The sequence below is a fragment of the Astatotilapia calliptera genome, chromosome 19, assembly GCF_900246225.1.
Source record: "Astatotilapia calliptera chromosome 19, fAstCal1.2, whole genome shotgun sequence".
NCBI classification, from domain to species: domain Eukaryota; kingdom Metazoa; phylum Chordata; class Actinopteri; order Cichliformes; family Cichlidae; genus Astatotilapia; species Astatotilapia calliptera.
In genome coordinates this window covers 24,895,235-24,921,553 of record NC_039320.1, presented here as the reverse complement: position 1 = coordinate 24,921,553, position 26,319 = coordinate 24,895,235, and the positions used below count along the sequence as shown (strand labels likewise).

The 26,319-nt window shown below is 42.0% G+C and overlaps 3 protein-coding genes across 3 annotated transcripts; 1 reads left to right on the top strand and 2 right to left on the bottom strand.

The window, feature by feature from the left end:
* Nucleotides 1-696: 696 nt before the first annotated feature.
* c19h14orf180 (chromosome 19 C14orf180 homolog) lies at nucleotides 697-13,520 on the top strand. The gene is made up of 9 exons (XM_026151626.1): nucleotides 697-1,111; nucleotides 1,905-1,935; nucleotides 6,137-6,223; nucleotides 7,489-7,609; nucleotides 9,495-9,525; nucleotides 9,610-9,718; nucleotides 10,956-11,119; nucleotides 11,272-11,404; nucleotides 12,259-13,520. Exons 1-9 carry the CDS (start codon nucleotides 959-961, stop codon nucleotides 12,462-12,464), a joined length of 1,035 nt encoding a protein of 344 aa, XP_026007411.1. The 5' UTR covers nucleotides 697-958; the 3' UTR covers nucleotides 12,465-13,520.
* Nucleotides 13,521-13,587: 67 nt separating this feature from the next.
* Nucleotides 13,588-16,390, bottom strand: tmem179ab (transmembrane protein 179a, genome duplicate B). The gene is made up of 4 exons (XM_026151627.1): nucleotides 16,022-16,390; nucleotides 15,416-15,553; nucleotides 15,258-15,336; nucleotides 13,588-15,172 (listed from the first exon to the last, which is right to left on the bottom strand). Exons 1-4 carry the CDS (start codon nucleotides 16,321-16,323, stop codon nucleotides 14,999-15,001), a joined length of 693 nt encoding a protein of 230 aa, XP_026007412.1. The 5' UTR covers nucleotides 16,324-16,390; the 3' UTR covers nucleotides 13,588-14,998.
* A 2,175-nt stretch (nucleotides 16,391-18,565) lies between these two features.
* LOC113012770 (protein ELYS-like) lies at nucleotides 18,566-25,773 on the bottom strand. Its single transcript, XM_026153098.1, has 19 exons — nucleotides 25,670-25,773; nucleotides 25,308-25,407; nucleotides 25,106-25,195; nucleotides 24,836-24,979; nucleotides 24,597-24,755; nucleotides 24,414-24,495; nucleotides 24,122-24,311; nucleotides 23,873-24,016; nucleotides 23,473-23,663; nucleotides 23,261-23,396; nucleotides 23,121-23,169; nucleotides 22,923-23,052; nucleotides 22,647-22,821; nucleotides 22,205-22,547; nucleotides 22,017-22,119; nucleotides 21,719-21,770; nucleotides 21,476-21,608; nucleotides 20,420-20,499; nucleotides 18,566-18,986 (listed from the first exon to the last, which is right to left on the bottom strand). Exons 2-19 carry the CDS (start codon nucleotides 25,396-25,398, stop codon nucleotides 18,876-18,878), a joined length of 2,403 nt encoding a protein of 800 aa, XP_026008883.1. The 5' UTR covers nucleotides 25,399-25,407; nucleotides 25,670-25,773; the 3' UTR covers nucleotides 18,566-18,875.
* Nucleotides 25,774-26,319: the final 546 nt, after the last annotated feature.

Sequence of the window (26,319 nt, the reverse complement as noted above, 5' to 3'; positions counted from 1 at the left end):
AGATATGGCCATATCACTCATCTCTACATCCCGTCCATTCCTGTTGGCACAGGTTTGCCTCGGATTAGTGTTGAGTGTTAAGGTAAGTGAGCAAACATCCGCAGGAGGCGCTCCTCCTGAATAAATATTTGTTGTCCTTGTTTGGATAGTGAGTCTTTTCTCTTATATGGCTATTTCTAATGATCCTGTGTTTTTCTCTGCGGTTTTCTTTCCGTTACAGAATTGTGCTTGGTTGCACTGTATTCCAAAAACATGCTAACACAGCATTTGGTGAATAATTCTTATGTATGTCTCATTTATAAATCATGAGCAGGGCAGTAAGAATCAAAATTTCCTCATACTGTTAATATGCATAATGTACTGCACACAGCACAGTATCAGAGGAAAAAAAGGGGTTCTCACAAAAGTGAATCGAATTATATGCAATATTTAAAGCTGTAGTAGATAATATACATGTGCCACTATGTTTGCTTTTCATCATCAAAACATAAACCTTTGCAGTTTCCCTGTTCGAGGATTGGAGAGAGACTCAATGTGCTCAGCAGACTCTGGAGGAGCTACTGTACATGTTTAGAGCAGGGATTGGCTGAGAGCGCTGTCACTCAAACAGCAAATACTCTCCAACTTCCTCTGTCCTCCTTTCCTGGTGCAGCCTAGGAGGAGGGAGGGGAATGAATCTTTTCTGTGTGAGTCGCCAGTGCTCCCTCAGACTGCTCCTTACAACCTGTCCTTGACTTACTGTGCACAGACGAGACTGAGAGGAAGCTGCACTGCTCCCTCCTCCTCCTGTCACATTCCTGTTTTGATTCATGTGAGCGGCAGCGGTCTGAAAACATTTCACTGTGTGGCTGCTTCTTTCTACCTGTGGTGCTTCAGCAGACTGGTGAAGGGAGGAACGCTCGTCCTCGGCCGGTGGAGCTCTGATGGGAGGCAGCGCTGACTCTGGCTGGGACTGGGGATGCTGAACGGAGGGAGGGAGGGCCTGTTTGAGCTGGGACAGCAGCTCCAGCAGCAGGGGGAGTACCAGGCCGCCCTCCACTGCTTCCTCAGCTGCCTGCTGGGACTGACTCATGTGCAGAACTTCACCTCTCTGCCCAACTGCTTACACCAGGTGAGCCAGATGGGAACTGGATATACTCACACCCACAAAATGTCACACAGCCATAGATTCTGTCTTTCTGTGTGTCTTTCTCTTCCACATGTGCCAGCATGAATTCACGTGTGTGTTACCTACATCTACACATTTTTTGCCCTACCATGTATTTGCACAGCTGTCCAAACACATGTGCATCACTTCTCCTTTTGAGCGTCATAAATTAGCAAACATCACAACACAAAGGACACATTCAGTATATTCAATGTCAAACCTGACAGCACAGTTCATCATGGGTCTCTGTGTTGACACTGTAAAATCATTCGGTCTCGTAGAACTGATGATGTGCATGCTGCTATTAGCGGTGCTGAGTTCAAGCCTAATGTATTCCATAGAAACAGTGGCACTGTTTATGGTAATAGCGTAGTATCCCGTTAATATTTCCCCCATGGTGTGTGGGCTATGCGTGAGATCAGAGGCATTATGTTTGGGCTCTGTGCAGCCAAGGCCAAAGTCTTAGCAGATTAAACACTGGGGTTGCTTTAGAAGACCCTCCCACAAAGGTAGAGCTACAGTTTTAACCGTCTTTGCTTGTGCCTGAAGGAATGTCCCTGATGTCAAAACATAGCCTTTACTCCACAACTTTGGAATGCATGGCATGATGTTGACCAGCCCAACAGTGCTGTGAGGAGAGCACAATTATTTGTTTTGACAGCTCGTGACATCATGCATACGCCTACCCGTCTGTGATGTTGGAAGTGAATTATTTAATATTTAACTACGTCCCTTGGTTGTTTTTTATGCTTTACAGATTGCAGAACTCTTCATCACTGAAAAGAATTGTATCCTTTACTAACAAAAGAGGAAAAGCTGATCTGACACTTTTTCTGCCCCTGTCCTTTAAGCCTCTAGCAAGCAGCTAACTATAAAACTAGCTCTTCGACTCTGTAAACCTGTTGTGTAAAGGCTTGTCACTGAGGCAAGCTTGGCAAATTCCACCACAATGAACCGTGTAGACCCTTTATAGAAAGCAATGTAAAGCAGAGAGGATGAGGGGATGTCTTTGAGGCATTTGTCCCCAAATGCCTCATGTTTTGTGTGGAGCCCAGGTTGTGTGTCTGTCTCTTAAGAGGATTTGTAGGCTCTTATCTCCACACAACAGAGTGGGAAAGCACTAATTAACCCGTATCTGCGCTGACTAGCCTGTGCATTGCCACTTCACTGCTTCTATAAACTATAGCTGTAAAGGACAGAGAGATAATAGAGAGGTGTTATGTTTCAGGATATATTACCCCCATGGCTCCTCTCTCTGTTACTGAGACACTCCAACACTTTACTTGCCAGCTCAGGTTATCTACCTCAGCAGGGCTCTAGCGCTCACTGTCCATTTTCCAAAATAGGTCAATTTGCTGAGCTTCATTTTGTCAATAGCCATTACAGTTCGCCCCTCTCAGCATGGAAAGGTATCTACTTACAAGGGTCATCTTCCAAGATGGGGTTAAATTTTTTTAGCATACGATACACTCTTTCCTGAAGTCAGTAAGAGTAGCGTGTGGTGTCATGTCAGATTTGGCTATTTTATTATGCAACGCATATTGTTTTGGTTTAATGTGAAATTACAAGCATTGCAGGTCAGATACAGACTGAAATAGTTTGCATAACAATGAAAAAGGGTTATTGCAGTCACGAAAACAACGCTTCGAGATTGAACCATTTTTGCCGTTTAACTTGCTTCCAACCTTTCAGTTCTTTTAGTATTTTTCATGATAATCACAGAAGCTGAAGCAGTGATGTTTTGGTGCATTTGTGAATACCCTCTGGGGAGGTGAGGTGAGGGGTCAGTCTGCTCAAACTGGGAGCAGGATGTGGGAACTTTTTAGTGTCACGCAAATGCTGTATGAGAACAGGATTGGCAGCGTCTTCTCATGTGTTATTTCTAACCAAAAGCATGATAAGAAAACCAATGAGTCCAGACAAATAAACTATATTAGTTGCACTTAGTCTAGGGCTGCCACGATTTGTCGACTAGTCACGATTACGTCGACTATCAAAATCGTCGACGACTGATTTAATAGTCGACGCGTCGTTTGAAGCTTTGTAAGATCCCAAAAGACGCAGGAATAAGTAGCAGGATTTAAGAGTGTAATAACGGACTGAAACAGAAGATGGCAGCACTGCATGTACAAGGATGCCAGCTGCCGTTAAACCCCGAAGAAGAAGAAGAAGAAGCAGCTGTGTCCCAGAATTCATAGCGCGGCCCAGCTTAGTTTCCAACAATGGCGGCAGCTAGTTAGTTTTAATATTACTCTTATTATTCTTTCTGGGTCACAAAATAAACGTTTAACATATTTTCAGGCGAGAATGTAGCTGTGTAAACCTCAAATATCTGCTCAGTTTATCAGGACACCACATATTTTCAAAAGCGCTCCGACGTTTTCGGAGACGTCTGTTACCCACTAGCTCGATAGCTAGCCGGGGGCTAGGTCACTAGCGCCGTGAGAACACCGGACTCCCGGCAAATTGTTTTCAAACCCACCGCCGTCTTTCGCTACTCAGGTTAAATATATGAGTCACTTAGATAAATTAAAAATGTTGTTGTTTGGCTTTTTTTTTTTAAGTATTTTATTTGTTCCTGAGTAAATCAGTTTGTCTGAGATTAAAGTTATAGTTTTTACACAGCTGAATAAACGTCAAGCAGACAGCTGATTATCAGAAGTGTGAGATGCTGGAGAATTTACTCCGGTGTCCTGTTAGATTTTAGATAGCAAGGAGTTTATTAAACTTCACCGAAACAATCTGCAAATTTCATTAAAATTTAATAAACTATCATCTTGTCTTTATTTTTAGTTAGCACCTTAAAAGCTTAAAGCTGTAAGCTAATGATAGTTATATAAGAGCAGATGCTGCTGGTGCAATAAGCTGTAGTTTTACGTCCAGTGGATGATGATCTGATTAGTCGACTAATCGCATAAATAATCGGTGACTAGTCGACTATCAAAATAATCGTTTGTGGCAGCCCTAACTTAGTCATAGTCATAGTGACAGTGCAATAACTGTCACTATGACTATGTGACAGCCAAAAGCTGTTTTAGCTCATGAGTGTTACTGATATGTGTTTCATGGAAAGAAAACTGCGTGGCACACGCGGACTTTAACTTCCAATAAAGGTGGATTTCGGATAAAGATGCAGTTATATCCCGATTTCAGATTTCTGAAGTACAATTAGTTAAGTTGTATCTAATTAAGTCACGTTTCAAGTTTCTTAGGTGTACTATTCCACAGCAAATTCCAATTTCCTCCCTACTAAAATAGGTTGTACACTTGAGGTGAGCACACGTGTGATCAGATGCCTTTGAAGGTTCCAGAGTTTTGGAGTGTAGTCCAATTACAGTTTCAGAGAGGGTGTGGATGAGAGAATGGAGGTCATTCTCAGGAGAGCATTGTGTGAGGTTCCTGTTGTTGCATTGTTATAGTCCAGGCTGACTAAAAATAGCAGACAGAAGTAGCGCTGTGACCTTTGGTGACGGCTGTTCCCCTCATCCTCCCTCACAGATGGTCCGGCTAAACAGGTGACTCCCAGGAGCGGTGACAGGTATTTCTAACCATCTTGTAATAGAGCTCTAAGCTTGCTCAAAAATGTGATCAAAGCAAAAGCAGTACAACAGTCATCCTTTTCCAGTGACTTATAAAAGTGCTCAGTTTTTCTTCTGTACAGCACATTAAATTATTTAAAAGCACTTCCTCTAAAAGCATTTCAACATTCATCCATCACCATTCCTCATCCTGTTACTAATCAGCTCAGGAGTACACGTTTTCTTGCATTTCTTACATCTTAGATCTTGTTTTGTTTTAATTGTAGTGGGTCTTTGTCTCTCGGGCAAATACGGTACTGTGCAGAAGTCTTGAGCCACACCATGTTTCTTTATATTTTGCCAGGAAAATGGGAATTAGTTGCACAAGTTCATTGAAACATGTGCAAACGTGTTTCCCGATGGATCTGCGTTGTGTCTAAATCTGTCTGTATTATCTGTGTTCATACTTTCATCAGTTTTGACAAGATCCCCAACACAACTGACTTAAAGATACAATTTAAAATTGCTCCTTTGCTAATCTGTCTGTTCTGTGTAGACACGACACTGTTTTATCCCCCGAATGAGTCATACTTCAGTGTTAAGTGGAATAACAAACAAACAAGGAAAAAAACTGGACAGGAAATGAGTGAAAAACAGCCAATGTCCAAAGATGAACTTTGTGAAGATTTTTCAGAAAGACTGGGGCACTGTGCTCAAGACCATTTGTGGAATCAAAATTTAAAGAAATATGGGGACACTCAAGAATTTTAAACAATTCTGTATATGGCTTGGCTCATCTTTTTTTTAATAGCATGACGCACTAAAAAATATTTTAAAAATTGTATATTATATATTATGAAAAACATTATAGGATTTATTGGCATGTAGCGTCACAGCAGAGCTGAAAAGAGGCACACATGAGAAATCTGGTGTTAAGTCGGACATTTAAACAAGCACGCCTGAGTTTATTTTAAGCCTTCTCCGTCCCAATTGGTCTTTAAACTCACCTGACAAACATCAACGGTGTCGTTTTACAGTGGAACAAAAACCAAGTGCATGGAATGTTTCAAGCGAGCTATTTTTAGGACGCTTAAAATAGAGTCTTTTCATGGAAACAAAAACCTGCCAAATCAGATCAGTCCAAAACATCATGTACAAAAAATATACACAAAAACGACAAAGGAAGGCAATACAACAGAGATATGAGTCGTTATGTGGCATGTCTATATTATCAGACTGAATGTCTGACATGTTTTGGCTCACAAAACCACAAAAACAGCAGGCAGAGTGACTGACCTCTAATCTAATGTGTCCTGGAGTACTGTATGCTGTGTTTGCCCATAGGTTTGTTTGCACGTGAGGTGAAAAAAGTGTGTTGTCTATGAGCTGTGCAGCAGAGACTGTTTTTAACTTAAGCAGCTGCCTGTAATCCCTCTGATATCCGAGACTGATCCTTCACCCATATAAATAGATGGGAAGGCCCTCCAGTTCATACAGGCTGAAAAAATGTTCTATGAAGTGGCATTGATCGAGCTCACCGCTCTTCAGGGGAGCACAGGCAAGTACTTTTCATGTTATGCTATCAAGGAATACTTCTGGGAATATGTGTGAAAACACATAGCATGTCCTATAGAGCGTGCACTTTGAATCCGTGTGGTTTTGGCATGTCCTCGTGATTTCTTAGAATTTCGATTTCTCCGAAAACCACGACATCTGGCAGTACTCTGGTGTAAAATAAATACACAACTCTTTCAGCAAATTGCTGAACGTTTTCCGAGAGTCTTGTGTTCACTGCACAAAATTTGTCATCAGGTTTGTCCGTAGCTCAGTATAACTGCGGTTTCACTTGGATTTGAGTGGATCAGTTACTTTTAAAGGCATTTTTCTGGTGATTAAAACAGTTAATCAACACATTGTTATTTTTCTTCACCAATTTTACTTTTGTAAAAATGAAGGAATACTTTTTTCTTGTTGTTGTTCAGGCAATATGACATCGCATTTTACCCAACTCCATCTTTGTTTACAATATACCCGGTCGAGCTTTACGCGAGCATTCACAGCAAGGCTGCTCATTCATCACCTGCTGCTGCCGCTGCTCCAGACGCCTGCCTCTCTGTCTGCTGCTGAGGCAGCAGCGCAGTGTAGCATGGGCACAGTGGAGATCAGGGATGGAGTAGAAGACAAATGGCCACAGTTTCTCATTACGAGCTGTGTGTCACTACAGAATACTGAAGCCCCTGATTCAGCACTCATTCAGATTGGATGCTGGACTTCTCTGGGGGCAGAGCTGGCACTATAGCTACAGCTTACAGCTTTCTTTTCCTCCCCAGTGCTTTCAAAATGTGCCCTTTCCTCTTTTCTCTGTTTCCCCCAATGTAATTGTCATTTTGTCGGTTTTGTAATGCAGACTAATGTCTTTACCTCTTACAATGATTTATTTGCATTTAGATGTGGCGTGGATTGCAAGCCAAGCATCTTCTATGTGTGTGCTCTGTGTGTTCAGTACTTGCATGATGTTTGTGGTGTGTCACTCTGCGTGCGTCTCAATGCTCCAGGGGGTGTGGCGAGTGTGTTGTTTGACTCCCTTATCTGCTCCCTCCTGCCCTTATCTCTTGTGTCTCCAGTCCTCAGTTGGCTCCTCTTTATTGTTCCGGCTTCAAGTCCACAGCAGTGCCAGACAAGTTGATACAGACAGATACCCGGCTTTCGGGGAGATTAATTTTTTGTTAAACTCTTCAGTGGAAGAGGAGGGTAGCGAGGAGCAAGGTTAGCTCAAAAGAGCGTTGTCGGGTCGTGATTCCATGCCCTGTGTTTGTGTAACAGGGCCTCAAGAGGAGGCTACGCTGGGCTCCGCGGGATGGACAACCCCAGAGGAACTTTCAGAGCAGGCCTCCCAGGCACAGCACCTCGAACGGCTGGCTCAGCTTTGCATCATGAGCAAACAGTAGGTAAAACTGTGTCCTCTCAAAGCCTCCGTTACGCTGTAATTAATGGGGTGTTACATGTTCCGCTACTTTCAGGTCTCTCTGTATTAAATAAACTGACTTTTAGTGCTTCCTTTAACTTATTTATCATTTATGCATGATGTAGGCATTGCTGTGTGTGTGCTTTTGTATATTCTGCTGTATTTTGCCCATCATCGTCTAAGAGAGATGAAAAAAATGTTGCTGGCTTAAATATGACAAGGCAAACTGTAAGTTTTGCCTTTGTTGCTGTTAAAGATTTTAATCATTTTGATTATGAATAACCCATTGTTTATAAAGTGAAGTCATCATCTTATTAATAATAATGTCAAGATGAGTTAAAAAGGAATAAATTACTGTCACCTAACTTCTTTGAGTTTTCTGTTTTCTAAAGGTTTGATGACCTTTTCTGTTGCTATCTCTTAATCTTTATTAATTATCCAAAACTATAAGCGCAGCCATCGCTATTACACATGCAGTTTTCAAATTCTGGAAATTTCTGCAAATTCCTTCAACCAAACAAACCACAGCTTCAAGCCTTTTCAGCCATGGTCAAATTTTCATGCAGATGTAGAGAAAAAAGACACCGCGCTCTATGCGAGCGTTACAGAAGGAACACCTTAACTGGATCTGGTGTCTCCTGTTGCAGGGGTACTTTGTTAGGCCACAGAATGCATCCATTTTCTGTGCCTCTGTTTTCATTGTTGGGATTAGGCCATTTAACCTGATTGCCTGAGAGGGTGACAGAGGGTGGAAGGTGTGCTCGGTGGAGGGCTGGTTACACTGCTTCATTAATGCAAGCAGCATGCAGTAGTTAAAGTTAAATGAGATGGTACTGATTGTGCATGGCTGTGGAGGATTGCGTTTCTGCTCTTTGGTGGTTTCTTTCCAGACTTCGCAAACTTACTCTGAAACGATTATACAGACTGAACAAAATAATCAAAAACTGCACACAAACTGACTCTGGTTTCTTTAAATAATGACCAATCTCTTACTGCGCCCGCTATAAGCGGTGGTTTTAGAGCTTCCTCCTTACAGACAGGAAGTTGTAATTGTTACTAAATCTTTTAACAATGTCATAGGAAGTCCTTTGAGCTAGTGAAGGGCTTTTCTGCCTTTGCTGATCACGTATCCTCTGAGAAAGACCTTCTAAAGCATTGCAAACTGACACCTGACCATTACTAATTGAAGGAAAGTATGGGTTTGGAACAGCGAAGCTGACATCTGTCACACTAAACAGAGCTTGCTCTACATCTATAGGCACACGTGAGGGTGTTAGGGTGATGAATGTCCTTGGCAGACTTTTCAGTGCCAATATGACTGGAACAGCTGGCAGATCTTCAATGAAACCCATCGTGTTCACCTAGCTTAACACTAAGCAGGAGTGAGGCAGAGGGGCCGGAGATAGTAAACCAACCTGTGAGCGCCATGCCCTTTGTAATTCACCCTGAGAATAGACAGTGGATGGCAGCGCTGGCAGAAAAAGAAGGTTTCCACTTCCTCCATAAAGTACCTGAGCATCCGCAGCCCTGCTGTCCGTGTCCAATCACAGCACACGTGTGTTTAGATTTGTCATGCTGATGTGCCCCGAACACAGAAACTGATATGCTCCCCTGACAATGAAGCGCGTGCCTTTTCTGCTTCATTGTGGTCTGGAATTATTATCGTCACTGGAAATATTTGCCCGTAACATGTTTATGTTTTCAAACGGAAGAAAAATGTCGGCTAGATGATGTTTGATAATTCAAAGTCATCCATTATTAACATACTGTAACACATTTATTGTCAGCAAATATTTGTTCCAGAAAAACAAAGTGGCGTTGCCTTTAGTTTATTCGTTTCATTTGTCTTTTCTTTTCCTTTTAGACCTCATCTTGCCCTAGAATACAGCGGTAAGGTATGTAAAAATCGGATATTTGAACCAATAGAATATTATAACTCTTCTGTAAGCTTTAAAATAATACATCTCTGCTTCTTTCAGGCTACAAAGATTCACCAGAGGGCCTTTGGAAATGACCATCCAATTACAGCTAGAAGCCTTGAGCTCATGGCAACTGTATATGCTGAAATTGGCAAGACTGAATATTCAGGTAAAGGATAGTTGAATAATACAGACTAAACACTTATGACACAGGGATTTACTGTACGCACATAAATATACAGTGAAAACAAACATGGGTGTATGATTCAGAGAGTAGTATATAGAATAAGGGTGGAGACCTCCGTGTCTTATGATGTTAATCCCTGTTGTAGAGCGCACACAACACAGTCTCATGCCATGAAAATGTTAAATTAATTCACATTTGTGGTGATGTTGGACACAGGAACGTGCAGAGTGACAGTTTAAGGTTGTGGATTTGTTGCACAGTGTGCATGCTTGGCTTACCTGACTCTGAACTGTGCATTTTGTTAAGACGTAGAAACAGTTTAGTGTTGAGTCAGCTTACAGAGACACCCGTGCAGAACAAGAGCAGCTGCACCAAGACATGAATATAGACCATTAAAAAGGGGAAAAATACTTGTTGTTCACCTCAGTTTGTCTTAAAATGTTTGGTGAAACGCTGGAAAAATTAAGGCTCTGTGCATTGTTTTGTTTCATTTTGCACTGAGCAGAAAGGGCTCCTTTTTGGCCTGCACCATGATGGCAGGTTTAAGTGTTTACACCCCATGTCCCTCACATACCCTTGACCATTAAGTAGGTCAGTCAGCCCCTCCCTCTGCTAGAACATTGCCTGCATGTATTTTCAAGCTGATGTAGACTTAACTGTAACTGTATGTGATATGTTGAAATTATAATTGCATGTGTCCCAAAATATCTGAGCCTTCACTTCATTTCAAGTCATCTTTGATTCAAGTCTGCACCTATTAAAAAGCCAAAGTTCTCCCCAGAAGTAAAAACATGGACTAAATAACTGACCTAAGCTATTATTGTAACTAGCATGTTTTTATTAATAACTGAAGTCATCTGAGAGAGAATTTATCCAGCAATGCTGACACATACACAATAGTAGGCAGCTTTAGGCAATGTGTGTATAGTCTGTAGTGGCTAATTTTTATTTCTATTTATTTCTTTTTTATAAACTGTGATGAGATCCAGATTTTTTTAGAGGGCCTGATATAATTGATAGCTTTTTCACACAGTGAGCACTGTGCAGTTGTGCTGAACTCCCACGGCTGCACTGTACCCGGTGCAGACGGAGTTAACACACTTCCGTCTTGCCTCCTGTACATTTGCATGTTGAGCTTGAGTTCTGCTCTGTCTTGACTGGAGACTCCGATGTTAAGCTGCTCGTCTCATGTTCTGTATGGTCATGGTTCTCTTCCTAGACTCTCTGGGTCAGTGTGTGTCTGCACTGTCCAAACGTTTCGCTGCTGCAGAGTCTCTCAGAGACTCGGTCAGCTGTCTTCCTCATTCCCACCGGGAGAAACACTCAGAGGTACGCCACAGAAAGGATACCCACCACCATCAGGAAGACACACTTAAACCTAAGGTAGGTAAAACACCTGAGGGTATCTGGTTGGTGTTATTCTGATTTATTTCTGTGTTATATGAGGCAGCTTCTTTGGAATAGATCTGTTCCAGCTGTTTGCTGCTGGCCTTTAATGCAATAAATGTGCTCAATGTGAATTTTATCTAATGTAGTTAACCAACAGCAAAGTCCCCACCTCCATCCTAAAGAAGCCAAGTTCCAACTACAGACTAGACACAGAACTCAACCACAAACGTAAAGGCGAGCGCAGAGTTCGATTCAGGGAGCCTGAGACCACAGTGCACGGTGAGAAAGCATGCACGCAAACAATTTGTAATGAGTCCATCCTGCTCGGTTTTAGGCTGCAAGATGTGTTTGCACAGAGAACATGTTGCCCTCTGGTGCTTTTCATTGGTATTTTTATTCTTAAAAATGTGTTGCTATCCCAGCTTAGATAGGAACCCTCAGCCCAAAGCTGCACATGCCTTCGAATTTACATTAAAGAGGAAACCCAGCTAGTATTAAAACACCCAGAAATTGCATCATAAACTACTGTCATTTGGGGGTTCTGTGCTACTTAAAAATAACGTAATGCCAAGAGGTGTCCACACATGAGCAAGAGATTTATTCTTTTTAATTAATTATGCATGCAAATGAGGCACTGTGGAGTCTGTTCAAGAGAGACAGTGGCGACTGAAAGGGTACAGCAGCTGGTTTGTAGCTGCTGCACATCATGAGGTCAGCTTTCAGTGACTGACTGACCTCTTTTCTTTTGGCTTTGCAGACATTCCTTATTGTGACTGTTTAGGTGGTAAGTCTGTCTGAAAAATAACGTTACTAATGAGCACACGAGAGTTTCAAAAGTGCACTCATAAAGAGGAAAGAGGCTGTCAGGCTTGTAGCAGCATTAGCATTAGAATTGTTAGGACTCCACGTGGCACACACGCTATGGGGAGTTTAGCACGCCACTGTCACGTCTTGTTTGACAATGCCTGGAACAGCAAATATTAATGTAAGCTTAACTAATCTACAAAAACATCCTCTGAAACCTGACACTTGAGGCCTCGCCTCAAACGACAAAAGAAATGTGCAATTCAAATGCTCGTCATTTACAAATCAAAACTCTGAAAAACCGGTCTGGTTTTTTTCCCCCTGTGCAGCCTATGAGACTACACCATCCCGCCCCCACCTTGCCCTGTTCACCTGCCTCTTCCTGCTGATGTCATTCCTGGGCGTTGCCATGTACTGCACAGACCGTCGGCGTCCACAGAGAGTGTGCGAGGAGCTGGAGGCAGCTTTGGCAGTCTACCTGCTGCACATGAAACAGCTTCTGTGGGGCTGCTGGATATGGTTGACAATGCAGTGACTGTTATCAACCACAGGTGGAGACATGGAGCCTCTTTTAATTTATTATTAATTTTTTGTTTTTTTGTTTTTTTAGATCCCTCTTTTTCCTATCTTTGAAGGTGCCCGGGCCTACAAACACCTCAGCCATTTGGCGAGGCTCTACACACTGTCTGTGGTTTTATTCCACTCTCACCATGAAAAAGGGAAAATGTGTAATCCCAGAAATATGTAGCTTCCATGTCTGTATGTATATATGTACTAAGGTGGTGGGCATGCCACTCCATATTTAAGTTGTAACGGCATTCTGCACATCTGCACCGTTGACGCTGACATGTAACACTCGCATAATCTCCACAACAGTTCATTTTTTTCTTCTATTCATGTCACAGTCTGCTGTCTGTGAGTGAATGTTTCCGTGGAATGCAAATTTATTTTGTTATGGTACATGATTTGTGTATACCAGATATTACACAGAAATGAATGTGTATATATGGCTCAATATACTAAGGACTATCACAGTATTTAGCCTTGTAATTGCACATAAATGAATGTAGAGAGGTCTGGGAAACGACTTTGATTGGCACTTCTGATTGGCACACTGAGACGAGGCAGACAGAAGCATGAATGTGTAAACTGTTTAATGATGGTCTGAAAAAAGAAAACACAGGGCCGCATCACTTCACGGAATGACTTGGACATGAAAAACACCTTGTTCTTTTCCAACTGTCTGGTCGCCTGTCAGCTGAATGCTAGTTTCACGGAGGATAATAATCTGCAGCACAATATTACCTATCATGAAAGAGAATATACTCAATCCAAACGAATGCTTGTGCTTCTGACAGTGTTCCTCTTTATAACCGCCTGAATCCCACAAAAATACTTTATGCTAAATGTTATTTATTCTTCTATATTGTATATCTGCTTCTACGCAACTATCGGACTTCTGGTTATATGGATTTTTTTTTACTTTTTGTTATCTGTAGCATTTATATTCAAATGAAACATTCAGGTTTTAATTCTGATGTCAAGTGTATGGAAGTGCGTGGGTTGAACGGATATTTGCAATACATAACAGAAAGAAAAAAAAAAGGTAATTGCTATTTTAGAGGCCAAAAACAGAAATTTAACAGAGCCAGACGTTATTGTATGAGTCCCTTTATCAAACAAGGCAAGTCAAATTCAAACAGCCAAATCACCACATAAATGGATTATAGGAATCAAAGGGCACAGTGATGCACATCCCACATATCTCTCATTATGAGCAATAACACACATCACATATATTCCATTAAAACACTTTATACAACAGGTTTCAGGGAACTCAAAATAAAACGAGTTTGTTTGTCTTTTATTTTGGAGATCTCACGTTTGACTGTAGACTGCAGATGTACCGGAGAAAAGGAATACTCTCGACTCTGTACTGTCAAACGAAATCGTCATTAGCAATAAAACAATACCCAGTGAGCTTATGTCCTGTAGATGCACATTTAGCTTAAAGCTGCATTTCACTGCTGTTCAAACATCTACGGTCACTTTGAAAGAAGTGCCTTTATGGAGGGTTTTCTTAGTTCCTACCGTTTTTTGCTTTTTTTTTTAATTTCAGTTGTTTTTGAAATAAAAACTGTCATTGCCTATCAAAGTGAAGCGGCCGACTTTCCTTTCTTCCCGTAACCTCTGTCAATAAGTGAGCGTGGGATTTAACAGGGAGAGGGAGAAGTGCATGCAGGTATACTTGTGTGTCTAGTCACAGTAATATAGAGTATATTGGTTTGTAGCCTATAAAGTGTGCAGAAGAAGCCTGAGTTGCTAAATGGCACAAGATAGGATCTGTTTTCTTATCTCACACAGATTGCTAAAAGCCTTTTAGACTGCCTGCCAAATGCACGAATGTGTAGAGCTGCAATTTGTCTTTTTTTTTTCTACTTTTTTTTGTTATAAAACACCTTTTGTAGCTGCTGATAAATGTGTAAAGATGCTGCAAACGCACACACTGTTTATGCTGGAGCATGCAGTTCTCACTTTGCAGAGACGCACTGTGGATACTGGCAGGAAAAAAAGAAGCCTAAGTTAGGAACACATTTATTGGTGAAGAAAAAAAACTCCTTTATGTCTAAAAAGCACCTGAGAAATTTTACATGCTTTAGATCCATGCAGAAATTTCACAAGGACAAGATCCACCGGCCAAACTGGCCAAACCATTAATACCGTTTTTTACTAATCAACAACGTATATTTGATAAAAGATGTATTTTTTTGTTTAAAAGAAAAAAGTTTTAATACTATCAAATCTGGGTTGGGGTTGAATAAGGGATGGATTATCTCAATATAGCACAGGAAAGGTTAACAACCATCTGTAGCTTTTATTCTCAGTTACTTCTGGAAAACAGCTAAAACTGTCGATTTGATTCAATTCATCTTCGTGGGAGCAAAAGCCAACCGATTCTGATTGTCTACACAGGCGAATACTGGTGTTGGTCACGGCAGGCAAGAGGACTACATGGTTCTATATGGTTAACTGTGAATGAACGTGTATGTTTGTGCGTCTTGCTGATTTCTAAATCAGGCCGGTCTTGAGGTCAGAGCCGCGGCGTGAAGAGCGGCCGAGCAGCAATTCCTTCTCGTGGATCAAGGTGTCGAGCAGGTCCTCTTGTCTGTAGTTGTGGTAGACCTTCAGAAAAGCCATCACAGTGATCCCGAGCCAGGTGAGCCAGGCGGCCCACAGCCCAAACTGAAAGAGTAAAAGCAGTCATTGCATTTACTACGACTGTTAAATTCGTTACACTGTCTGTACGTTAATTTTAAAAGATTTTTACCTGAGCTATAGCAAACTGGTCATAGAAAGCAGAGTTGTCCAGACCCAGTTCTAGATCAGTATCCTGCATGTCTTCACAGCTAAACAGAAAGTGGCATTTAGAGGGACTATACCACAGCATCATCCGGAAAAAGTAGAACACCTGCGCTTCTCTCTCACCTGTTGGGCATAGTCCCACCTTCGGTGATGGCGTCACACCACAGGTTAAAACCCACACTAACGATGGTGCTGGACAGAAAGACTGTGAACACCACCAGGGAGCTAATGAGCAGGTTGAGGAAGGCATTGAAGATGGAGCTGCAGGCAGACAGAACAGAAATACAAAACAAACTGGGTTAGGGCAGGCAAAAACCCTCAACATCTCTGGAGTATGTTACAAAACTGACACAGAGGCCTATTACTCTGCATGACGTATGCAACTCTGATGATTAAGTCTTTCAATCACACATCAACATAATGACACAAGTTGCTTTGATGTCACAAAAATAGTAGGTGAAGCATAGGCTTTGATTTCTAGTTTAAAATGAGTATTCCCCCATCTTTGGGACATGGCAGTGACTTGACATTTTACAGGATGCTTCCGTGCCCATTTCCATCCGCTATAAAATAGAGTATAATACATGCAGGCTATGAAATATACAAGACAGTGCACGAACAAGGGCGTGGGAGATGGACAGGAATGGCACATTTACACTCAGACCGCTGGAGTGGTATTGCTTCATAAGCTTCTATTTAAGGAAGAGGCACAAGTGAACGGTCACTCACTCGTCGTGTCCTTTGCACAGAAAGAACAGCAGCCTCCAAGCCTGCACTGCGGACAGGATGAGGGACGCTATCCCGACAAAAGTGATGAAGCTGCAGGAGGACTCGGGTCCCCACTCCTCCACGATGAAGCGCTGCTTCATCACAGTGATGTTTTCATTTTGCCACATACCCCGCGTGAACAGCAGGCATTTCCCCCCGAAATCCTCCGTGTTTTCAGACAGAGGCACCACGGCGATAAAACCGAAAACGAAAGCTAAAAAATAAAGGATGCACTGGGCGAAAATCAAATTGTCGAGGGCCATTTTTCTGTCTTCCCTGCTCTGCACTCAGCGTCCTGGAGCAACTGCGGCTGCGCAGTGGAGACTGACGAGCGGAGGCGCAGCATCCGACGTTGCTTTGCCGCAAATTAATGAGCAGGCAGAGGCCTTCAGGGCTCTCCATCTTATCTACGTACAAGCTGTGGAGACATTCCTCTTCACTAATATACCCGTTCGCAGTGGCTTACGTATATTACAGTTAGTTATGATATTTTTAGTGACCAAGATAATAATTTTCTCTCCGCCGTAGGTAGAAATAATAATATAAAAGTTCTTGTATTGACATCCCTTTCCTTTTTTACAATCTCCAGTATTTTTACTGAAGCTAGATACAGTTAAAAATGCCCCTTGATGGCACTATTTTAGTTTTTTCTACACATTTCCCCAATATTATAAACTCTGTGACCTCCACAACATAAACTAAAGTTCTACATCATTGGTGCACAGCACGATTTCCAGAGACTTACATTGAACTGCTAAAACTGTAAAATATATAACTATATATACTAAAATATATACCAAAAACTTACTGATAATAATACTACTATGAACATTTTCCTGTATAGGAAAGATATTAAAGGTGCAACTCTAAAAAGGTTCAGCATAATCATCTCCTTGGGCACAAGCACACATTTTGCACACACATAAGTGTATACTCACAAATTAGAGTAATGGTTTGTTTATACATGGTGACAGTCCTTAAGGAAGGGCAGGTAGCTGTCACAGCCACCTGACACGCTTCAGTGAGCCCATCTGGTGAGCTGGCCAAGGTGTCTCACCCTTTTCTTGGCCACCTAGCTTTTGCACTGCTCACAGTGCCCTCCAGTGGGCAAGACACCTGCTGCCATGTTGCACCAAGGTCTGAATGTTTCATGTTGACAGTATGATCACTGGCCTTCACGCAAGGCCAAACCTGGTGAATGTGAATGTGATGTTGTAGAATACAGAGATGAAAAATGTGGAATAGCTTTTACACTCAAGAACATTAAAAATTCCAAACATCGAAGTGTGTTTGGAAAATCCACTGTGGGTTGTGTATTCTGGGTGCACAGCATCACCATCAGAGGTTCCTATTAAGATGTTTTCGTTTAGGAGATTAATAATCATGCATTTTTCACCACAACAGTCCTCGCAACACAATGACAAGTATTTATATGAGAGTTTTCCACACATCATGTGGCTATTTGTATCCATCTTGCAAACCGCAGGGTTTTTTTTGCATCATCTGCCGGCACATGATTTATGTGTCATTTTCGCCACCGCACTCTGATTTCCACGATGGTATCAGCTTTTAGATTAGCTTGAGTTAGTGTGTGTGTGTGTGTGTGTGTGTGTGTGTGTGTGTGTGTGTGTGTGTGTGTGTGTGTGTGTGTGTGTTGAGCTGAAAGCTGATTTCACTCCAAGACTTTGAGACAGTTTGCTTTTTAGCATCATTAGGCATTATTTATTATCCTCCTCGTGCATTTTTGCTGCGTTCGATTTTTATTCTTGTGCTCATGATATATTGTCCGGATTTCTATTTCCTGTAATCCATCATTTTGTACTGTACACCATTTTTGCTATGATACAGACTGTGCTGTTTGTGAGATGTGTTTTTCTTCTTTTACAAAAAAAATAAAGCTTATATTGCCAAAAAACATAACTGTGCTGGTATGCTTCTCTTGTCTTTTGGCTACACTTGAAATATCATCTAGTCACAAATACAAGGTCATAAGGAAAAGCCGAACAACTTCATAAGGCAGTCCCCCAGCCCTTACACAAAGAGGAGATTACACGCACAGAACTCCAAACCCCACTTTTAAATAATACAGCATGTGTGGGCTCGTGAACTGGGCACCCAGGGGAAACCCAGAGCAGAAGTGTGTCAAGCTGAAATATGTGTTAAGTTATTCACCCCGCAAACAAACCACAGAGGGAGAGAAAGAAGGAGGGAGGATGGAGGGAGGGAGGATGCTAACCCAAATGCAGTCCCTGGGCTTTGTGCAAATATGAAGAGCAATGGGCAGAAGAAAGCCTTGGGAGGTCATCCATTTTTCATGAGATGCAATGGCAGCAAAGCAAACATCCCTTTTTTTCCAAGAGGAGGAAACCAGTGAAGAATCTAAAGTGCACAATCATTTTCAAGGACATCACAAGTGCATTTTAAATGTAGTGCATCTATACTTGAATCGAAACACGCAACGTTGTTATGTTCATCAGAGGAAAGTCAAAAAAGACATAATGTAACTCAGACTTACTACTCTTTACTCGAGTCATAGTTCATAGCAATATTAAAGAATTCATGTCTCATCATTTACTGAGTATTGCTGACACGAGACATTACAGCAGAAGATTAAGGGTGAGGTGGGACAGTACCACTGGGCGGGAACAAAGGCTGTCAAAAGTATCTGACCAGGTGATTGGAGGATGAATCTGGTGGAGGTTAACACTCTTTGTGGTAAACTTTAACATTGGAGTGATTTTTTTTCCCTTTAGATTTTAATTTAAATATATTTAAAATGCATCACATAAGAGGCTGTTCTTTGTCTTGCAGATGATCATGCCCTCTTCACTCGTTTGCCTTTTCTCGATGCTGCTCTGCCACTCCTTATGGCTCCTTGGGAAACCTTCCCCGAACTGCTCCAACCTGCGGGCTCATCTTTCTCCGCCTGCAACACGAAACAACAGCAAAAACAGACACAATTACAGCCTCATATCCTGAGCAGTGATGTGGAGGACCTGATGAAATATCCTGTACCCATTAATCTTTCCCCAGGGGGTGCAGGAGACTGGGAGCACTGGGCCAGCTACTGATTAAATGCTCCTAATAGAGGCCATTCATCTCCCCTTGAATCATGAACGTTTCAACATGCAACATCACCCCACACAAACGTTCCCCGCCTCTCTCTGTGCAAATATTGGTGTTTTCATAAAGACAGCAAAGTCGATAGTATTTAATTTTGTGATATCTTTTTAAGCGGCCGTGATTTCTTAGTGGGCTCCTAAGATTTGATGGATGACTTTGTTTGCTCCACATGGTGAAAATCTCATCTATAACTGTGCCAGTAATCATCACGAACAGTCATGCTTGAGGTCATGTGGGGCCAAATCCAAATTTATAGTTTGAACTAATAACTGCTTAATATCTCGATTTTATTATTATCTTTAGTCGCACTGGCACAAAGAACATGATAGTTTGATCAGTCGTTAAGTGTTTGCCTTCAACTAATTTCACTCATTAGTGATTAATCTCTCTATCTGCCAATTAAGCAAATCCTACAAGTATTGTTTCTGGCCTCGGTGAACAATTAGGTAACACTAACAGCCCTTCCTACTAAACAACCCCCTGGAAACCCACGCTTACACAGAAACTGCAGGGTAATGAATGCAATGCCATCACTCCAAACATGCACTCTACAACTAAAATAGATTGGCCCTGATAGACACATTTTTGTACAGTATAGGCTGTTCAGTCATGCTCAGGTATAATCATCATAAATTAGCATGGCCTAATTGCGTTTCACCTGCCAAGCGCCATATGGTCCCTAGTTCAGAGCAAAATAATTAGGTGACTACATCCCAATTAAACAATTATCCAATGAAACCTCTGTAAAATAATTATGTGGTCATATCTGCACAGTGCTATTAGAAGTGTAACACTCAGGTCAACGCACAAGCAGCATTTAAATGGAAGGAAATGTGTTACAGAGCAGTGGCCACTTTGTTTTTGACAAATAAATGGTAACCATGTTCCTGGCATCTTATGGATGTTTCACCTGTGCTCCAAGATACTCCAGAAAAATTCCCCATAAAAATCACGTGACTTTGGACAATGACATCATTGTAGGCGGAGGTCTTAAAAGCAGTGATGTTTATGCAGAGGGACGGGAGAAATGTGGATGAAAGGTACTAAAGAGGGGACCTGCCAGGCTGTGATGTGATGAAGTGAAATCCTCCGGGACTAAAAATGAGATCATCCAAATATTACTGAGCATCTTAACTGGAACAATAGTGACCCCTATTGACAATTTTGTGATGAATGCATAATAGACTCATCATAACACATGTTGTACATTTTACGGTGTGTGTCAGAACAAAGTACCTGATTTCCATCTCTGTTTTCTCCTTTTTGCTTTGCAGTGAAGTCCAAAAAATTGACGAGTCCACAGGAATAAGGCTGACCTAGAACAAGAGAAAGTCCCTTGTCATCTGCAAATGAACAGAAATGTTATCAATATTGTTTTCTGTTGGAATTTCCTTAGAAGTCATAATCCAGTGATGAACACATCACATAAATGGGGATCTTGGTAACAACAAGTCTGACACTATTATCTTTTATGCAACACTGCTCCACGTCTTTAACCGCTGTCTCTGCGACAAGGTTGGGGCATCAGTACGGGCCAACAGGCCATCGCTCCCTGAGGCTCAACGGTGATCAGCAGATGGAGGGAGGTCTGCCTGCGGTGGTAGACGGTACACCCTTTGACAGAAAACGTGGGGGAGGGAGGGGATGCTGTTTAATGGATCACTGAATGCTGCAGCAAGGTTAAGGGAACCAATCTCTGACACCTCACTTCCTCTCCAATCTCCCTCTCCTAGCAGCCAAGCCCCCCTGCTTTTGGTGCCTGCATCTTGCACCCCTGCAGTTCCTCTGACAAACAATTAGTTCTGACCCTTAACACACACACACACACACACACACACACACGCACACATGCATACACACACACTGCAAAAGATAGAATTGTTTCCAGAGCTCTAAAGGTTGAGCAGGCAACATGTCTTGTTATCTCTGCTGATCACTGAGCACCAAATGGCTGCATAGATTCGTGCATACTTTTAGAGGTATATTATTATTTGTTTAGACTTTTTGTGATCCAAAATGCACCGGCTGTAATAGCTTAGCTCTGTAGCAGACACCTGGAAACACTACATCCAGTCTCAGCATCCTGTTTCCACCATTTGCCCATTTTGCAATGATCGAGCCAGGCTGAGTGAGAGGATTCATTAGTTCTTAACATGGATTCAAGGAGGCGCTCATTCTTTGTGCCCAAATAAACCGAGGTGGTTTCAGTGTTGCAGGTTGGGCTGGGGTTGACAGATGTGTAAAGAAAGGTGGAGCTACACACAGAGAAGAGGAGGGAGCTGTCCTGCTTACCCATCCCTGGCGAGCCCCTGGGTATAGACCAATTCAAAACAAAGCTCTGATGAAGATCTGTCAGCATGTCGTGGGTTGTTTCAGCTGAGGTACATGGGAGGTGTTGGCTGGAGCATCCCTGTGGTTCGTCTTGCTGGTGGCATACAGTATACAGTGTAAACACACTCACAGAGAACACAGCTGCTAATTAGATACTGAACCAATAGAGTCACTATGTACTTTAAAATTAAAATTATTACCTACCTGATGAGGTTTCTTTTTCTGGACGCAGTGAGTTGGGGCTACCTCAGTGAAACTGAAAATCAGTGAGAGGAGAAGGTTGGCTGAGTGACATTTGAGGGGCCAGGACTGATATATTCATGAGCTCGTGTAGCAGCTAGTTATGTGATCACTCAGTGGATGACAATTAAGCCAGATATAATTATCAGGCAGCCCTGATTGTTGTCAAATTCATACTGGAAATTCAACTTGCACCAAATATCAACCAGTTTTAATAATTTACTTTATCATAAGCATTGTGAGATTTATGATGACCTCTGACCTTGTGTCTGAAAGAAGGCTTTCATATGTGGAAGGTCTTGAAAGCCCGTCAACCCCGATAGTATCTTCTTCCAGAAAAACATCTGCTTCATCACCTTCTCCCACTTGTAAAATGTAAGAAAGTGCTTCCATTTCTTGGGAATCTCTCAATATGTATGGTGTGTGCAGAGAATCCAAGACAAAGCTTACCATCTGCAGAAAGCATCAGCTCTACCATGCTGTCTTTGTTCAAGCTGCTGAAGGAAACAGGCTCTGTAGCGCCATCTGGTGTCAGCACCAGCTCAGGGATATTTAGGAAAACACCAGCTGATGAGTGGGGTCTGTGTTCTTCTTCTTGTCCCCTGCTTTGGCTACTTCTATCCGTCAGCAGAGAGGAAATCATCTGCAGGGTCAGAGTGCTTTTATATGTGTGAAGCGGGTCCCACTTCATAAGAGGCAAGGGTGAAGCTGAGGTAGAGGATGAGGCAGACAAGGATCTTAGATCCTCCTCAGAAGAAAAAATGTTCTCTTGAGTCTCCAGCTGCTGCTGCTGCTGCGAATACAAAATAAAATCTAAGGGTTGCCATTACTTAAAATCCCTTTGCAATTGTATATTGCAACCAGTATTACCAAAGACAATGAAAATATATACATTGTAAATGACAGGATCTTCTTCTTCTGGGTCGGCTGTATGTGCTGTTTGCTGTGTTTCTATTGCCATGTGCACTGGCGAAGAGCTGCATGTGAGTAGACGCAGAGCCTCGGTGGGCAGAAGCATTTGCTTGCTGTTGGGCATTCTCTCTGTGTGCTCTGGCCACACTACCTCCCTGAAATGAGAGTGCACGTCATAAATCTGGTGTCTAATGCATATTGTGTTTTAACATAATTCAAGCAGTTGCTCCAAGTGTGACATCTACAACCTCAGTACCTCAACTTGGAATCTGGTTTCCTCACTTCCTTCACAGCCTTTCTGACCAATTTCACCTGCTCATCTGTTGATACTTTGCCAACTTTCTGAGCCCGGTACAGCTTGGCAGACAGCGGACATGGTGGCATTTCTGCAAAACAATGTGATTAGATGACATCTCAGTTATATCCTAATACTGTTTAATAATATCTTTCATACCTTTCTTCATCTGTGTCATCTCTGTGGTCTCAGCTCCATCTTCTTCATTCTGATAAAGATTTTTAGGGAGAGTTAAAAGTCCTTTCTAGGCTGTCTTGGTATGTACATTTTGTCTTGATGTAAATGAGTGATTCACCCACATTGTTTTCAACAAGAATGTACTTTAAAGCCTCTGTGCACAGGCCAACTCCTTTACAAGTCTGGAGGAAGTATTTGCTCATATCTTCAGTCTCTGTGTGGCCTCTCTTCAACAGAGCCCAAGCATCAGAGTTACAACTGGGGGTTGAAAGCACAAATTGAGTCTGCAAGTGAGCTTTTATTTAGTAACATTATATTATCAAACATGTAGTACCTGCTTTGAATAAGTACATCTGCAAACAGCTTGGCATCATCAGTGGTCTCTACTGCAGGCCTGGCCCACTGGAGGTACCGTAATGCCTCTTGAGGCTGTTTCCTTGTCAGGAGACAATGGATGATGCAACGATGCTGCCAGGAGAGGGCAGGAACATAGGCCTTTGGGCTCAGTAACAGCTCCATGGAGGCCTGGGATTGGTTGTAAGATAGCGCACAGCACTTTGTTAAGTAAATTTCTTATCAATTAAAAGAAAAAATGTTGTAGCTCCATTCATTACTTATTATTTGCAAATTATTAAATCACTTTAAAGTATGCACATATCTCATTTGAGTCACCTGCATGCCATTTTGGCTGTTTCAACACTTATCTTTTTAATGTTTCGTTTTCAGCTGCATACCTCAGTGTGTCCATGATCAAGCATCCAGAAGGCTCTGATTTGTTGGGAAAAGGTGGATGGAATTGTGAACGCATGACAAAAAGCCTGAAGGAGGTCATCTTTGCACTGTAGGAAATTTGCCACATCCAGGATGAAGTACATGAGCTTGTGTCATAAAAGTTAAGACACATTTAACCTTAAGTAAGTGCACATAGAGAAGCAACAAATCAGTATGTTTCACAGAAAAGCTTTGCTGATTTGGATGGATACAATGGCCTGGACTGACATGTTGTCAATATGAGGGATCAGCACGAGCTTCAACAGCGCCTGCAGATTAGGGGGAGGATAACGTGGATCTGTGCAATCTCCAGACATCCAAATGCACCCGTGTTGTTTGCATAGCTGTGTCACCATGCTCTGTATCAAAGACTTGAATCTTCCCATTTCTCCCTCCTCCCGTCTAATAAAAGGTAAGGAAGTTAAAGGGGAAAAAACAGGTAGGAAATTGATAAAGTATGTTCAGAGAGAGACTTGCTCTAAAATGAAACCCTTTCAGAGTTACCCCTGTGTTTCAAGACCAGCTTTTCGGTGGCTGTGATCCATTTCCTTCCACATCTGAGTGATACGCTTCACTTCTTGGGTCTCTGACAGAAACAACAGAGAACCAAACATTAAGAACAAAAGGATTTAGAGGTATAATAACAGTTCTTCATCCCAGTTTATTGGGATGTGATGATATCTATACCAGGAAACTTTGGCAGAAGCCCCATGATGCCCCACCACTGAACCAGCTGTCCCAGCCAGATGTGTTGCATCAGCATCCTCTGCTCTCTGTTCCAGCAGCCATGTCGGATGTCTGAGGAGCTGTATGTGTCCTTGCAGACCACACATGGGACTCCCACTCCTGCATAAAGAAGACATTGCATTTCAGAAAGGCTTTTATCATGTCACAGCATTAAAGATTAGGATATCTTTAGCACAAACCATGCCAGAGGTGGGCTGAGCAGAGATGTTTTCTTCCCCACTGGGCCAATGTAAGCAGGTTCCTTAATTTTTGGAGTAACGTGTGCACTCTAGTGAAGGAGCCGCGGTCCAGGAACATCCACAGACCCTGGCAACAGCTGAAGCCTGAGGGAATAATTAAGACACAATAGATCCAAAGATCCAAAGTATATGTTACTCAAAGTAACTTCAACTTCAAATTTAAGTTTGCACATTTAGAAAGACTGAAAATATGATGTAATATGTACTTACATAAGGTTAATAACTCCTTTTTAGCAAACTCTGCTGTCCGCTGTACCCAGCAGCTAAATGCTGGTGCGATTTCCCCCACATCAGTATAACCTTGTTGAAGATACAGTGTTAAAGGAAACAACAAACAACTGTGGAATTAAAGGGTCTTTGCAAAAATTGTACAGAGCACTGGTTTCATGATGAGTGGATGTTCCTTTTCTACCTTCAGCTGTAAGCTTCCTCAACCAGCAGATGATGGCTTTTATGTTATTGCTGGCCAATGCCTCAGACCACTGACCCTCTTTGTCCAGCATCACGCTGAGCTTTTGGTATCGAAACCAAGACAAGGGAGATCACACACAAAAAAGTGGGTATACTGAAAACATCTAACAACTACTTTACCTACTGCATTGCACAGGTCTTTCAACTGTAGCCCATGTAATGTGCTTAGGTGGTTAAATAGCACGTACACTTAAAGCTAGAAAATCCATTTATATAAGTGTTTCCACACTTACATCAGGAAGACCAGACTGAAGCATGAGGACTTTAGTAAGTTTTGCATTTGTTGGGTCTTCACATACTTACTCGGTGGAACGACTGTGGTCTAGTTTTCTGCTGTGGGTCAGTGAAACTTCCCTCTTGGTCTCTGTAGTGGTGACTGCTGTGAGTTCTGTCTGCCCTGTGGATTTGCTGACTGGCCCGCTAGTAACATTCTCTTCTTACACAAGCTACTTTCGTCCACGTTAATCCTCTAAGCTCACTCTCAGTTAACATTTCATTGGCTGATTTGCAGAGTAGTCGTGACTGCATCGGTGTGTTTGCATGTGTGTTACAGGCGGGGAACAAAATAGGTAAGAATATCAGGGGTTAAAGTGAACGTCTTAAGTAAAAGAGAGAAGAAAACTCCCATTTTTTCTTCCTGTTTAAATCTTGTTTTTGTCATTTCTGACCAGTGAAGTGTTTTTATTAACTGGCAAAGTGGTAAAAGTACCACATGCTTTTCAGATCACTGCATAGTTTTGTCATTGTCTTTTGCACTTGTCTTCATTTTGGATTGCCAGCTGGTAAAAAACAAAATATTTCAAAGAATTTTATAGAAAAATCAAATCAAAATGAAATAATAAAAGTAGCTGGAGCCTGACTGCAAAGTTTCTACCACTAGAGAGCACTGCAACTACAATGTGCTTCAGTTTTAAACTTTTTTTTTAAAGCATTTATTATTAATGTAGTCTTCA